Genomic DNA, 16,427 nt, shown 5'->3' with positions numbered 1-16,427 from the left:
ACCAAAAGTACCATTTAATGTGAGCATTACAACATTTATTTATGTATTATTTACTTATTTATTTACAGCTTCTTATATAGCGCAACATATTCCGTTGTGCTTTACAATTGGTAACATTGAACAAAACTGGGTAATATCAGACAGACATATAGGTAAGAGGGCCCTGCTCGCAAGCTTACAATCTATAGGGAAATAGGCATTGATACACAAGGATAGGTGCTATATATTGCATTTTGGTCCAGCCAGACTGCAGAGTTGCATGATCCAGTCACACAGGAATGTTGGCAAAATGTCAGGAGGATGTGAGAGAAAGACAATGGGCTCTATTTTATTATCATTATTTTTACTAAAATAAAGTGAAAAAGGGTGTTTTCACGCCCTTTTCACATTATTTTAGTTTCACCTAAATTTACTAAAGGGCAATTGGAGTAGAATTTGGAAAATTCTACTCCAAACACTAATTATCAGATCTTTTTAGTAATCGGATCATATTTCCCATAATTGTAATGGGAAATGCGATCTGTCTGCAAGTTACTAAAAATAAATTGTGAAAATATACCGGGGGAAGCCCTGTGATAATAACGTCACCTAGAGGTAGCGTTATCCAGGGTCTCCCCTGGTTATCGGACTCCTGCTCTGCTCTAACAGGCAGAGCAGAGCCCGAATCCGGCCCCAGTGATCAGCTGTGTGGTCTGAACAAGCTGATCACTGCTAGAAAAAAATAAAAATAAATAAATAACTTACCTGAGTGCAGGGACCGGAGATCGGGGCTATGGTGATGTCCTCCCTCCGGTCAGCTGGTCGTCCATCCTGCACTGGGACCCGGTCATCACAGTGCAGGATGGGAGATCAGCTGACCAGAGCCACGGAGGACATCACCGGAGGTAAGTGTAATTAAGGAAGCGGGGGGGTCGCGATCGCGTGGGTGGGGGCGGGGGGGCTTAGCAGCAGTCGGTCAGCGCATGCGCAGGCACTTGTCACTGTATTTTTTCCGAAAAATACGGTGATAAGTGTGCGGAGGGGATTCGCAGGGACAGAGCTGTATCGCAAGCTCTGTCCCTGCAAGGGATTTTTAGTAAATCCCTGTGATAATATCACACTACAACCGAATTCTAAATGCGGATTGTAGTAAATAGAGCCCAATGTGTGAGGTTATGCGTGGACTGTGTAATTGGATATGGAAGCTATGAAGGTTATGTGGGCGGTTCTGGAATCTGATAAGCTTGCCTGAAGAGGTGAGTTTTCAGGGAACGCTTGAAGGTTTGGAGACTAGAGGAAAGTCTTATTGTGCATGGTAGGGCATTCCACAGAGTGGGAGCAGCCATATATCCATGAATGGGAGCAAGTAATGCGTGGGGATGAGAGACACAGATCTTGTGCTGAGCGGAGAGGTCGGGTTGGGAGATATTTTGAGAGGAGTGAAGAGATGTATGTTGGTGTGGTTTGGTTAATAGCCTTATGTGTAAGTAAGAGTATTTTGTATTGAATACGGTAGAAAACTGGCAACCAATGGAGGGACTGACAGAGCGGACATGATCTTTGTCTTATTATAATAAATTACCAATTACAATCAAAGCACTATTTTCAGGTGAGATACGTTAAGTATTCCAAAAAAGGGGATGCTGGTACCCCAAAGGTAAGTAGCGGAGTTAGGGGGAAGGTTAGGGGTTAGGAACTAGGCCAAGGGTTAGACACTGAGGGGGGAGGGTTAGGTTTAGGCACCAGCGAGTGGAAGGTTAGGAATAGGCACTAGGGGGGAGGTTAGGTTTAGGCACCGGGGAGGGTTAGGGGTAGGGGTAGGGAAAGGGGGAGGTTTAGGATACCGACCGGCAGGTGTCTGTATCCCTGTCAGGATGCCGGCATCTGGATTTTGGCCGCCGGGATCCCAAGCGCCGGCATCCCGTACCCATCACCTTGAATGTGTAAAGGACACTAATAGAACAATAGTTCCCAGCCCGGTGCCCCTTTGTGTACAATAAGGGGTAAATTTACTAAAGTGAAAGATTTTAGAAGTGAGTTTTAGATTCTACTTAACATTTAACTAGCACCTCCTAGAAGATAATAGCTAGAATATGGTAGCTATGGGCAACATCACTTTTAAAACTCACTTCTAAAAACTCTCACTTTAGTAATTTTACCCCTAAATGGTTAAATATAAAATAAAATTTTTCATGAAAACTTTTTTTTAGTTCAGTTATACTGTTTTTTTGTGTGTGCAGATTTTCCTTCACTTACACATCAGTATATACGTGTATGGTATAATAATGACACAATGCCGCTGCTATAGTCTGCTGACGTTATCTCACAATAAAAGCCTTACTACAGTAAAACCTGTAATTATGTGAGTACGCTGATTGCAGAACCTGATGTTTATCGGAAATTCCCCTAAACTTCTTTCTCACCAGGAGGTTAAAGAACGAACTTCTCGATATACGGAGAAAAGGAGCAAAAAGGGGGAGTCAGCGCTACAGTGACCGAGCCTGCGCCCGTTGCCAGCAGAATATGGGGCGTATTCCACCCAAAGCGAACACCTGCCGGAGCTGCAACCACCTGGTGTGCAAGGACTGCCGTACGGACACCCCCACTGGAGGCTGGAAGTGCAACGTCTGCATGAAGGAGGCGTGAGTCCAGTTTATAAACCCCCCTTAAAAAGTCTGGGAGACTAATTTAGTGTTAAATTAACATGAGCGGTTGTCCACATCGCACCAGGCGTGTGCTTTACTCCTCACCAGAAATACTCTTCCTCACATGTATGGTCACGCCCCACTGGGGGCACTAAGGACCCCATTTATTAACGAATTTTATCACCAAAACGAGTGATAAATGTCACTGTCAGGAGCGTATCTATAATGGGTGCAGGGTGTGCGGGAACACGGCCCCTGAGTCGAGGGGGGCCCGCACCGCACACCCTGTACCCATAATAATACTTACCTCTCCGGAATCCCACGTCAACACGGGCGTCCGGCACTGTAAAACGACTGTAAAATGGCCGCGGCGGCCATTTTCCCGTCGTATGCACATTACAGGGAAAATGGCCGCCGCGGCCATTTTCCCGGTGACCTGTGCATACACCATAGAGTCTGGGCACACTTAAGAGCCAAGAGTCTATAACTCCGGCGCTGGCCGCGCACATCTCAATGCGCTGCCGGGCGGAGAGGAGGCGGCCCGTGTCGGAGACTGCACACGGGCCCCCTCCTCTCTAGCAACGCCCCTGGTCACTGTGTATGATAAATGGTGCTCCAGCCAATCAGCTCCCAACTGTCATTTTTCTGACAGTTCGGAGCTGATTGGCTGGAGCACCATTTATCATAAACAGTGACATCTATCACTCGTTTTGATGATAAAACTCGTTAATAAATGAGGCCCTTATACGACCTTATATGACCAGAAATATAACATGTGCAGCAGCTATGTATCCCATAATGTCCTATTGCACAGTGACCTTCAGGTGGGCTGAACCAGTAGTTAGGAGAACACAGCCTATCATTCGCTGGCAGCTAGTGACATCACTGACCCATATAGTATGAGGTCATAGTGAATTGACAATTGTATCATTTATATAGCAGCTACATACTCTGTATGTAGGTGGTGGGTGGAGAACGGCACAAGCAGCTCTGTACACTGTAAAATATAAAGGGGCGGAGGGGCCTATTTAATAATCAATTAATAATTGCAGGAAACTCCCTGAAAATGCCTGTTTTCAGATCCCCAGGATATAAGCAGGAGGGAGGTAAACGGATATCTCCGATATTTGCTGCGGCTCTTCCATTTCCGTCAGCAGAAGTAGAAACCTATGGGGGCTGCTATACACTGGTTACACTAGGGGGGTGCGTGCTGCACCGGGTGACACCATCCGAGGGGGGTGACACCACAATAGCACAGCTGCTCTGCTATTTTGGTGTCGCCCCGAGGGATGGTATCACCGGGCAGCCGCAACTTAGGGAGAGGCAGGGGGGGAGGCTGTGGGCTGCCCCAGCAGCTGCCGGGGCAATGGGTAAGCCCACTGTAAGCTGAGAAAGAGGTGTCACGCCCCCAAGCTCTGCACACATAAGGGGGCGTCACCCAGGTAAGTGACGCCGCTGCTGCTATAGACTCTTGGATTTACCAAGCTCGGCCACACTGTAGCCTATGGGCTAACACTCTGCAGGAAATGCCAGGAGAGGGTTCCGTACTAGGAACCCTCCTAACACATTGCAGGGATGGGCTCCCTCTAGAGCCCCTGTTCCCGTGTGTGTATTGTTAATATATTCATGCAAATCTTCATTTCGAATTAATTTCTTCAAATGGCAGCGATAAGAAATTATAATTATTGGGTCTAGGACCTGATTATTGATAAATATGCAACATAGTAAATGTATCCCAAAGTTTATTAGACTATGTATAACTTCACTCTGACATGTTTTCAACAAAGACCATTTTCAGATTCATCCGCTGTTACCTAATACTCCCCCTCCCACCCCGTGTCTCTGTAAATATAATCTGTGAAACGTATGACTTCTGATGCATCAGGTGTAGGAGATTAGTGGAAAATAGATTTCTGTGATTGTTTTATTGCATCCAGCACTCAACAGAAGCGGCAGCAACAGAAGCGGCCGCAGCTTTCTAGCAATGTGAAAGCGTCATGTCACCAGTGGGCAATGAATTTCTAGTTTGAAAGTAAAATGGTGCATATGTGACCCCAATTAAGTACTCAGCACTAATTTACGTGTCTCCATCATCCCCTGTTATGGGCTCTTATCTGTGTACGATTAGCAGACAGTACACTATGTGATATTCCATTATTTACAGGGAACTGAAGAAAACAACCGGAGACTGGTTCTATGATCAGAGAGTCAATCGTTTTGCAAATCGACTTGGCAGTGACTTAGTCAGGATATCGCTCCGTCATAAACCTACAGGACTAACAGGTATTCGTGGTTGGTGCTGAGAGCTGCAATCTTTGTGTACACTCATTGTTATAATGGGGAATTCCTTTTAAAAAAAATATATATATTTGTTGCCACGCCTTTTGGGTGCATCCAGGGGGAACCACCACTGACTCATCTACCCTGAGTCCATTCTGTGATCCCCCTACTTTATTATATGTTCTTCCCTCTTTTGCACAGGAAACGTGGACCTATACATTGCTTTTCTTACCATGTATATGACTGACATTTTTACTTGTCTCCTTTTTAAAATAAAAAAACTGAAAAACAAAATATATGAGGAATGAACCCTAACCCCCCTTTTCCCTCCATCCAGCAATTCGCTGAGGATCCCATGACGGGCCCCCAATAGTTTTGGCCGCCATCAGTGCATGCATGCTATGGTTCCCCAGGCTTGAGTAAAATGTGGCGTTTAGGGGTTATTGACCCAGCATGTCCAAATTGTTAACTTCAGATTGTGAGCCCTGGAGCATTATGGGCCTGGATTAGCAAACCTAGGTGAAAGAGCATTTACATCAAACCTTGAGGACTGCAGGCATAGGTTTAAAGACCAACCCCTTATAGTGATAGTTGGGTTGGCTTATATTTATGTTTGTCTATTCATTTACCCCCAACAAAGATGCTCCTAAATGTCCTGTAACATATGGGTGTGAAAAATTAAAACTGAGGCTGGAGAGATGCAGGGGGGTGGGCATGAGTCTAGAGAGAACATTGATGAATGGGGCTGGGGGAGACAGCGGGGATGAGGCTATATGGAGGCCACACTAGCTAGCGACCCAGTGGATGATGGGCATTTTGTCTTCTCTACCAAAATTCATGAAAATGCAGCAATTGAAGTAATTGTTAACTTGAATATGGCTTCAGTCTACAAATGGCCTCCTCCGATATGCATAGGCAATGGATACATACCTCCCAATGAGTGGTGGAACTCACAGTTGCAGTGCAGGGACCACGGGTTGGAGGATCCCATCTCCGGGCCGCCCGCAATAAAATTGCTACGGTATCGCAGTGATGTAACTTTTCCTCTCTTGCTCCCAACACTCAAATTTGCTCTCCTTTGATGAGGAACGTCACCATGCCATGGTGTAGACATGCAATGTGCCTTCTAAAGTGCAAGGCTGCCCCAAGCCACCTCCACTACCCTATAAACAATTGTGTTGCATGACACCCACTCAGCATGGTGAATGGGGGACATCCCCCAATGCTTCTGGCCATCGGAACAAACGTTCTGACTGTTGGGATGTCCCCCAGCATCGGGGCTGTCTGGCCTGATGTGGGAATCTTGGAACATATGCCTCAAGTGTTGTTCTTTCGTCAGATGGAAGACTAAAATCATAATAAATACTTTGTTATTATCAGCTAACAAGCGAGAGACCACGGCGCAGACCCTGCTTGAACATTCCCAGCAACTCAATGAGCAGAGACCAAGAAAAGGACAGCGGAGTCCACAGAGGCCTACCGGGTAAACAAAACTTAATAAGAGATACACATTATAAGTTTTAATGTCTTGTATTTTAATGTGAATTAATTGTATCCCATTAATGATGCGCCATACAAAATGGTGGTGTGCCAAGATGGTCCATTCAACGCATTTCAAACTTTGTTTTTTTTTCTTTTTTTTCTTTTAAATTGAAGCAATCATTTATATAATACAAAAAGATAACAATACTGAGTTCAATTACATATTTGAAATCTACAAATATTTAAATTTTCCATTTGTTTAACAATAATTTCTGTCAATCAAATAACATTTACTGATACTTATTTAGCTCTTGATATTGTAAAAATAAAAAAAGAGTAAAAACATATAATGAAGTGAAGTTCCGTCCGGCGTCCACCCATCGACCAAGCTCATATTTTTATTTTAGGAATACAGTGGTAATTGAATTGGTGAGTCTCCCATCAATATCTGTGTCTCATACCATTGTGTCCTACTCATACAGTTGAACATTTGTGTTTGCATTGTGACTGACAGGGTGGTGATATAACTCTCCCAGCTCTCAAAAAAGAAAGAGGCCTTCTTTTCTCTATTAAACATAGTCTCTACCCAATCCATTCTAAAAATAAATCTCAGTGTTTCTTTATATAATGTGAAAGTTATGGGAGTTGGGTTAATCCATTCCTGTAATATAGTTTTCTTATGTTTAATATCTGCTCTTGGGAGTCATCTCCAGACTAGTAGTACACCTACGGTAGGTTTGTGGTCCAACTTCTTATCCCCTATAGTAACAGCCCTTTCATTGAATAATCCACTTTTATTTTCTATGAAAATACTGCTCGGTTTAGCCCTGCTTATGCATAGCTCAAAACTATCCCAAATTCCATAGGACTGTCCTGAATCTTGGATCTCAAAAGGACGTGGCTTACATGGAAGTAAGCAGGGCCGTAGCTAGGGTAGTGCGGCCGGTGCCATGGCACAGGGCACCACAGGTCAGGGGGTGCTGTTTGGGCCTGTAAAATTTCTGTTTATTATCATTCTTGCTTGTAGCTCCCTCTTATTTCATCCCCAACATCTCCTGGCCTCCCCTATCTCTTCCCTGGCCCTTCCCCATGAGGCTATGGCCCTTTTTTGGGTGCATTATGTCCCTTTGAAAAATGAGGGGGGCGCCAATGCTCTTTCTGGCACAGGGCACCAAAAAGTCTAGTTACGGCTCTGGGTCTAAGTCACGTCCAGAAGAAATTTATTTTTGGGGGTGGGGAGCAGGGTTAGAGATTAGGTTGTTTTTGGCGTGGATTATTTTATATGTAAGTGTATTATGTGTGTGTAAAACACTGTATAAGGAGGTATTAAATATGGCATAAATAATTAATGAGAGAGAGGGGGGAATATCATAAATGTCTTTATTACATGTGATAATTCAAAACAGTTTTTTTTACAGCAATGTCTGTCTCAGTCAATGTCCAGCCTATGGGATGTTCTGTATTTTTTGGGTGAGAACTATAAGAATATTTTTTGGGGAAAAGTTGTTTCTTTAGTTATTCATCTCTGCTGAAGATGCGAATGTGCCCCCTGATCACACGTGTTCTCATTAGGGGCGGGATGCGCTATCATCAATTATGCAGTCAAACCCCCAAATATGCAGTTTTTGGGGGTTTGACCACATTTCTCATGTGCACCGTGCTCCGGAGAGCAAAGCTTTTCGCAGCTTGAAGCCAGTGGGCAATGCCCATGTTTAGATGGCATTGCCCAATAGAAGTGTATGGGCTTCTTTTCGCACTCTGACAGAGAGGGATCCAATAGACTCCCTCCCAGCACCCCCCTCGGCGTACATGTCTTATGACGAATGCGCACATGGACTTATGGGTCATAAACCCGGAAGTCTTTCTATCGCGAAGGACAGCTCTTGACAGGAGACCTGTCCTTTGTGCTTATATCTGCAAATCTTCATGCATACCGTTGTTATTATGCATGGGATGACTGACGGGCGATGCTTGGTGCATCCCGCCCTAATTACCTTGATTTATCTGGCAGCTGCTGTACTAGTAATGTCCATCTTTCAGTACTTGGCACCTGCAGAGTGTCTAATATTAATGCTTTACTTGTATTGCAGCAAGATTACCGGATCTCCAGATCTGAGGGATCAGCGTAGTGACACAGAATCCACGGAACAGATGAGTCTCAACAGCTACAAAACTGACTCCAAAAGAAGCACTCCGACTACATCCAGGTGACTGTCTCCTATGCTTAGTCATTATACTGTATGTAGCATCAGGGTACACTGTATAAAGAAGCACTCCGGCTACATCCAGGTGACTGTCTCCTATGCTTAGTCATTATACTGTATGTAGCATCAGGGTACACTGTATAAAGAAGCACTCCGGCTACATCCAGGTGACCGTCTCCTATGCTTAGTCATTATACTGTATGTAGCATCAGGGTACACTGTATAAAGAAGCACTCCGGCTACATCCAGGTGACCGTCTCCTATGCTTAGTCATTATACTGTATGTAGCACAGGGTACACTGTATAAAGAAGCACTCCGACTACATCCAGGTGACTGTCTCCTATGCTTAGTCATTATACTGTATGTAACATCAGGGTACACTGTATAAAGAAGCACTCCGGCTACATCCAGGTGACTGTCTCCTATGCTTAGTCATTATACTGTATGTAGCACAGGGTACACTGTATAAAGAAGCACTCCGGCTACATCCAGGTCACCGTCTCCTATGCTTAGTCATTATACTGTATGTAGCATCAGGGTACACTGTATAAAGAAGCACTCCGGCTACATCCAGGTCACCGTCTCCTATGCTTAGTCATTATACTGTATGTAGCATCAGGGTACACTGTATAAAGAAGCACTCCGGCTACATCCAGGTGACCGTCTCCTATGCTTAGTCATTATACTGTATGTAGCATCAGGGTACACTGTATAAAGAAGCACTCCGGCTACATCCAGGTGACCGTCTCCTATGCTTAGTCATTATACTGTATGTAGCACAGGGTACACTGTATAAAGAAGCACTCCGGCTACATCCAGGTGACCGTCTCCTATGCTTAGTCATTATACTGTATGTAGCACAGGGTACACTGTATAAAGAAGCACTCCGGCTACATCCAGGTCACCGTCTCCTATGCTTAGTCACTATACTGTATGTAGCATCAGGGTACACTGTATAAAGAAGCACTCCGGCTACATCCAGGTCACCGTCTCCTATGCTTAGTCATTATACTGTATGTAGCATCAGGGTACACTGTATAAAGAAGCACTCCGGCTACATCCAGGTGACTGTCTCCTATGCTTAGTCATTATACTGTATGTAACATCAGGGTTCACTGTATAAAGAAGCACTCCGGCTACATCCAGGTGACTGTCTCCTATGCTTAGTCATTATACTGTATGTAGCATCAGGGTACACTCTATAAAGAAGCACTCCGGCTACATCCAGGTGACCGTCTCCTATGCTTTGTCATTATTCTGTATGTAGCATCAGGGTACAGTATATAAAGAAGCACTCCGGCTACATCCAGGTGACTGTCTCCTATGCTTAGTCATTATACTGTATGTAGCATCAGGGTACACTGTATAAAGAAGCACTCCGGCTACATCCAGGTGACTGTCTCCTATGCTTAGTCATTATACTGTATATAACATCAGGGTACAGTCTATAAAGAAGCACTCCGGCTACATCCAGGTGACCGTCTCCTATGCTTAGTCATTATACTGTATGTAACATCAGGGTTCACTGTATAAAGAAGCACTCCGGCTACATCCAGGTGACAGTCTCCTATGCTTAGTCATTATACTGTATGTAGCATCAGGGTACAGTGTATAAAGAAGCACTCCGGCTACATCCAGGTGACCGTCTCCTATGCTTAGTCATTATACTGTATGTAGCATCAGGGTACACTGTATAAAGAAGCACTCCGGCTACATCCAGGTGACCGTCTCCTATGCTTAGTCATTATACTGTATGTAGCATCAGGGTACACTGTATAAAGAAGCACTCCGGCTACATCCAGGTGACTCTCTTATGCTTAGTCATTATACTGTATGTAGCATCAGGGTACACTCTCTAAAGAAGCACTCCGGCTACATCCAGGTGACTGTCTCCTATGCTTAGTCATTATACTGTATGTAGCATCAGGGTACACTGTATAAAGAAGCACTCCGGCTACATCCAGGTGACTGTCTCCTATGCTTAGTCATTATACTGTATGTAGCATCAGGGTACACTGTATAAAGAAGCACTCCGGCTACATCCAGGTGACTGTCTCTTATACTTAGTCATTATACTGTATGTAGCATCAGGGTACACTCTCTAAAGAAGCACTCCGACTACATCCAGGTGACTGTCTCCTATGCTTAGTTATTATACTGTATGTAACATCAGGGTACACTGTATAAAGAAGCACTCCGACTACATCCAGGTGACCGTCTCCTATGCTTAGTCATTATACTGTATGTAACATCAGGGTACACTGTATAAAGAAGCACTCCGGCTACATCCAGGTGACTGTCTCCTATGCTTAGTCATTATACTGTATGTAGCACAGGGTACACTGTATAAAGAAGCACTCCGGCTACATCCAGGTGACTGTCTCCTATGCTTAGTCATTATACTGTATGTAACATCAGGGTACACTCTATAAAGAAGCACTCTGGCTACATCCAGGTGACCGTCTCCTATGCTTAGTCATTATACTGTATGTAGCACAGGTTACACTGTATAAAGAAGCACTCCGGCTACATCCAGGTGACCGTCTCCTATGCTTAGTCATTATACTGTATGTAGCATCAGGGTACACTGTATAAAGAAGCACTCCGGCTACATCCAGGTGACCGTCTCCTATGCTTAGTCATTATACTGTATGTAGCACAGGGTACAGTGTATAAAGAAGCACTCCGGCTACATCCAGGTGACTGTCTCCTATGCTTAGTCATTATACTGTATGTAGCATCAGGGTACAGTGTATAAAGAAGCACTCCGGCTACATCCAGGTGACTGTCTCCTATGCTTAGTCATTATACTGTATGTAACATCAGGGTACACTCTCTAAAGAAGCACTCCGGCTACATCCAGGTGACCGTCTCCTATGCTTAGTCATTATACTGTATGTAGCATCAGGGTACACTGTATAAAGAAGCACTCCGGCTACATCCAGGTGACCGTCTCCTATGCTTAGTCATTATACTGTATGTAGCATCAGGGTACACTGTATAAAGAAGCACTCCGGTTACATCCAGGTGACCGTCTCCTATGCTTAGTCATTATACTGTATGTAGCATCAGGGTAGACTGTATAAAGAAGCACTCCGGCTACATCCAGGTGACCGTCTCCTATGCTTAGTCATTATACTGTATGTAGCATCAGGGTGCACTGTATAAAGAAGCACTCCGGCTACATCCAGGTGACTGTCTCTTATGCTTAGTCATTATACTGTATGTAGCATCAGGGTACACTGTATAAAGAAGCACTCCGGCTACATCCAGGTGACTGTCTCCTATGCTTAGTCATTATACTGTATGTAGCATCAGGGTACACTGTATAAAGAAGCACTCCGGCTACATCCAGGTGACTGTCTCTTATGCTTAGTCATTATACTGTATGTAGCATCAGGGTACACTCTCTAAAGCAGCACTCCGACTACATCCAGGTGACCGTCTCCTATGCTTAGTCATTATACTGTATGTAACATCAGGGTACACTGTATAAAGAAGCACTCCGGCTACATCCAGGTGACTGTCTCCTATGCTTAGTCATTATACTGTATGTAGCATCAGGGTACACTATATAAAGAAGCACTCCGGCTACATCCAGGTGACCGTCTCCTATGCTTAGTCATTATACTGTATGTAGCATCAGGGTACACTGTATAAAGAAGCACTCCGGCTACATCCAGGTGACCGTCTCCTATGCTTAGTCATTATACTGTATGTAGCACAGGGTACACTGTATAAAGAAGCACTCCGGCTACATCCAGGTGACTGTCTCCTATGCTTAGTCATTATAATGTATGTAGCATCTGGGTACACTGTATAAAGAAGCACTCCGGCTACATCCAGGTGACCGTCTCCTATGCTTAGTCATTATACTGTATGTAGCACAGGGTACAGTGTATAAAGAAGCACTCCGGCTACATCCAGGTGACTGTCTCCTATGCTTAGTCATTATACTGTATGTAGCACAGGGTACAGTGTATAAAGAAGCACTCCGGCTACATCCAGGTGACTGTCTCCTATGCTTAGTCATTATACTGTATGTAGCACAGGGTACAGTGTATAAAGAAGCACTCCGGCTACATCCAGGTGACCGTCTCCTATGCTTAGTCATTATACTGTATGTAGCATCAGGGTACACTGTATAAAGAAGCACTCCGGCTACATCCAGGTGACCGTCTCCTATGCTTAGTCATTATACTGTATGTAGCATCAGGGTACACTGTATAAAGAAGCACTCCGGTTACATCCAGGTGACTGTCTCCTATGCTTAGTCATTATACTGTATATAACATCAGGGTACACTCTCTAAAGAAGCACTCCGACTACATCCAGGTGACTGTCTCCTATGCTTAGTCATTATACTGTATGTAGCACAGGGTACACTGTATAAAGAAGCATTCCGGCTACATCCAGGTGACTGTCTCCTATGCTTAGTCATTATACTGTATGTAGCATCAGGGTACACTATATAAAGAAGCACTCCGGCTACATCCAGGTGACTGTCTCCTATGCTTAGTCATTATACTGTATGTAGCACAGGGTGCACTGTATAAAGAAGCACTCCGGCTACATCCAGGTGACTGTCTCCTATGCTTAGTCATTATACTGTATGTAGCATCAGGGTACACTGTATAAAGAAGCACTCCGGCTACATCCAGGTGACTGTCTCCTATGCTTAGTCATTATACTGTATGTAGCACAGGGTGCACTGTATAAAGAAGCACTCCGGCTACATCCAGGTGACCGTCTCCTATGCTTAGTCATTATACTGTATGTAGCATCAGGGTACACTGTATAAAGAAGCATTCCGGCTACATCCAGGTGACTGTCTCCTATGCTTAGTCATTATACTGTATGTAACATCAGGGTTCACTGTATAAAGAAGCACTCCGGCTACATCCAGGTGACCGTCTCCTATGCTTAGTCATTATACTGTATGTAGCATCAGGGTACAGTGTATAAAGAAGCACTCCGGCTACATCCAGGTGACTGTCTCCTATGCTTAGTCATTATACTGTATATAACATCAGGGTACAGTCTATAAAGAAGCACTCCGGCTACATCCAGGTGACCGTCTCCTATGCTTAGTCTTTATACTGTATGTAGCACAGGGTACACTGTATAAAGAAGCACTCCGGCTACATCCAGGTGACCGTCTCCTATGCTTAGTCATTATACTGTATGTAGCATCAGGGTACACTGTATAAAGAAGCACTCCGGCTACATCCAGGTGACTGTCTCCTATGCTTAGTCATTATACTGTATGTAACATCAGGGTACACTGTATAAAGAAGCACTCTGGCTACATCCAGGTGACCGTCTCCTATGCTTAGTTATTATACTGTATGTAGCATCAGGGTACACAGTATAAAGAAGCACTCCGGCTACATCCAGGTGACTGTCTCTTATGCTTAGTCATTATACTGTATGTAGCATCAGGGTACACTCTCTAAAGAAGCACTCCGGCTACATCCAGGTGACTGTCTCTTATGCTTAGTCATTATACTGTATGTAGCATCAGGGTACACTGTATAAAGAAGCACTCCGGCTACATCCAGGTGACTGTCTCCTATGCTTAGTCATTATACTGTATGTAGCATCAGGGTACACTGTATAAAGAAGCACTCCGGCTACATCCAGGTGACTGTCTCCTATGCTTAGTCATTATACTGTATGTAGCATCAGGGTACACTGTATAAAGAAGCACTCCGGCTACATCCAGGTGACTGTCTCTTATACTTAGTCATTATACTGTATGTAGCATCAGGGTACACTCTCTAAAGAAGCACTCCGACTACATCCAGGTGACTGTCTCCTATGCTTAGTTTTTATACTGTATGTAACATCAGGGTACACTGTATAAAGAAGCACTCCGACTACATCCAGGTGACCGTCTCCTATGCTTAGTCATTATACTGTATGTAACATCAGGGTACACTGTATAAAGAAGCACTCCGGCTACATCCAGGTGACCGTCTCCTATGCTTAGTCATTATACTGTATGTAACGTCAGGGTACAGTGTATAAAGAAGCACTCCGGCTACATCCAGGTGACCGTCTCCTATGCTTAGTCATTATACTGTATGTAGCGTCAGGGTACACTGTATAAAGAAGCACTCCGGTTACATCCAGGTGACCGTCTCCTATGCTTAGTCATTATACTGTATGTAGCATCAGGGTACACTGTATAAAGAAGCACTCCGGCTACATCCAGGTGACTGTCTCCTATGCTTAGTCATTATACTGTATGTAGCATCAGGGTACACTGTATAAAGAAGCACTCCGGCTACATCCAGGTGACTGTCTCCTATGCTTAGTCATTATACTGTATGTAGCATCAGGGTGCACTGTATAAAGAAGCACTCCGGCTACATCCAGGTGACTGTCTCCTATGCTTAGTCATTATACTGTATGTAGCATCAGGGTACACTGTATAAAGAAGCACTCCGGCTACATCCAGGTGACTGTCTCCTATGCTTAGTCATTATACTGTATGTAGCATCAGGGTGCACTGTATAAAGAAGCACTCCGGCTACATCCAGGTGACTGTCTCCTATGCTTAGTCATTATACTGTATGTAGCATCAGGGTACACTGTATAAAGAAGCACTCCGGCTACATCCAGGTGACTGTCTCTTATGCTTAGTCATTATACTGTATGTAGCATCAGGGTACACTCTCTAAAGCAGCACTCCGACTACATCCAGGTGACTGTCTCCTATGCTTAGTTATTATACTGTATGTAACATCAGGGTACACTGTATAAAGAAGCACTCCGACTACATCCAGGTGACCGTCTCCTATGCTTAGTCATTATACTGTATGTAACATCAGGGTACACTGTATAAAGAAGCACTCCGGCTACATCCAGGTGACTGTCTCCTATGCTTAGTCATTATACTGTATGTAGCATCAGGGTACACTATATAAAGAAGCACTCCGGCTACATCCAGGTGACCGTCTCCTATGCTTAGTCATTATACTGTATGTAGCATCAGGGTACACTGTATAAAGAAGCACTCCGGCTACATCCAGGTGACCGTCTCCTATGCTTAGTCATTATACTGTATGTAGCACAGGGTACACTGTATAAAGAAGCACTCCGGCTACATCCAGGTGACTGTCTCCTATGCTTAGTCATTATAATGTATGTAGCATCTGGGTACACTGTATAAAGAAGCACTCCGGCTACATCCAGGTGACCGTCTCCTATGCTTGGTCATTATACTGTATGTAGCACAGGGTACAGTGTATAAAGAAGCACTCCGGCTACATCCAGGTGACTGTCTCCTATGCTTAGTCATTATACTGTATGTAGCACAGGGTACAGTGTATAAAGAAGCACTCCGGCTACATCCAGGTGACTGTCTCCTATGCTTAGTCATTATACTGTATGTAGCACAGGGTACAGTGTATAAAGAAGCACTCCGGCTACATCCAGGTGACCGTCTCCTATGCTTAGTCATTATACTGTATGTAGCATCAGGGTACACTGTATAAAGAAGCACTCCGGCTACATCCAGGTGACCGTCTCCTATGCTTAGTCATTATACTGTATGTAGCATCAGGGTACACTGTATAAAGAAGCACTCCGGCTACATCCAGGTGACCGTCTCCTATGCTTAGTCATTATACTGTATGTAGCACAGGGTACACTGTATAAAGAAGCACTCCGGCTACATCCAGGTGACCGTCTCCTATGCTTAGTCATTATACTGTATGTAGCACAGGGTACAGTGTATAAAGAAGCACTCCGGCTACATCCAGGTGACTGTCTCCTATGCTTAGTCATTATACTGTATGTAACATCAGGGTACACTCTCTAAAGAAGCAC

At 44.3% G+C, this 16,427-nt stretch overlaps 1 protein-coding gene across 1 annotated transcript in view; it reads left to right on the top strand.

Moving 5' to 3' along the window:
- SYTL4 (synaptotagmin like 4) overlaps positions 1-16,427 on the top strand; it is an 81,166-nt gene that overhangs the window by 33,449 nt on the left and 31,290 nt on the right. Inside the window, exons 3-6 of the mRNA XM_088475584.1 lie at positions 2,406-2,621; positions 4,789-4,907; positions 6,285-6,387; positions 8,477-8,593. Coding sequence (XP_088331710.1) covers positions 2,406-2,621; positions 4,789-4,907; positions 6,285-6,387; positions 8,477-8,593 — 555 coding nt within the window. The remainder of the gene's footprint in view (positions 1-2,405; positions 2,622-4,788; positions 4,908-6,284; positions 6,388-8,476; positions 8,594-16,427) is intronic.

The sequence above is a fragment of the Taudactylus pleione genome, unplaced genomic scaffold, assembly GCF_031769625.1.
Source record: "Taudactylus pleione unplaced genomic scaffold, aTauple2 ptg000174l, whole genome shotgun sequence".
Taxonomy (NCBI): Eukaryota; Metazoa; Chordata; class Amphibia; order Anura; family Myobatrachidae; genus Taudactylus; species Taudactylus pleione.
Note: the sequence above shows the minus strand (reverse complement) of the source record. Positions and strands in the feature narration are given on the sequence as shown.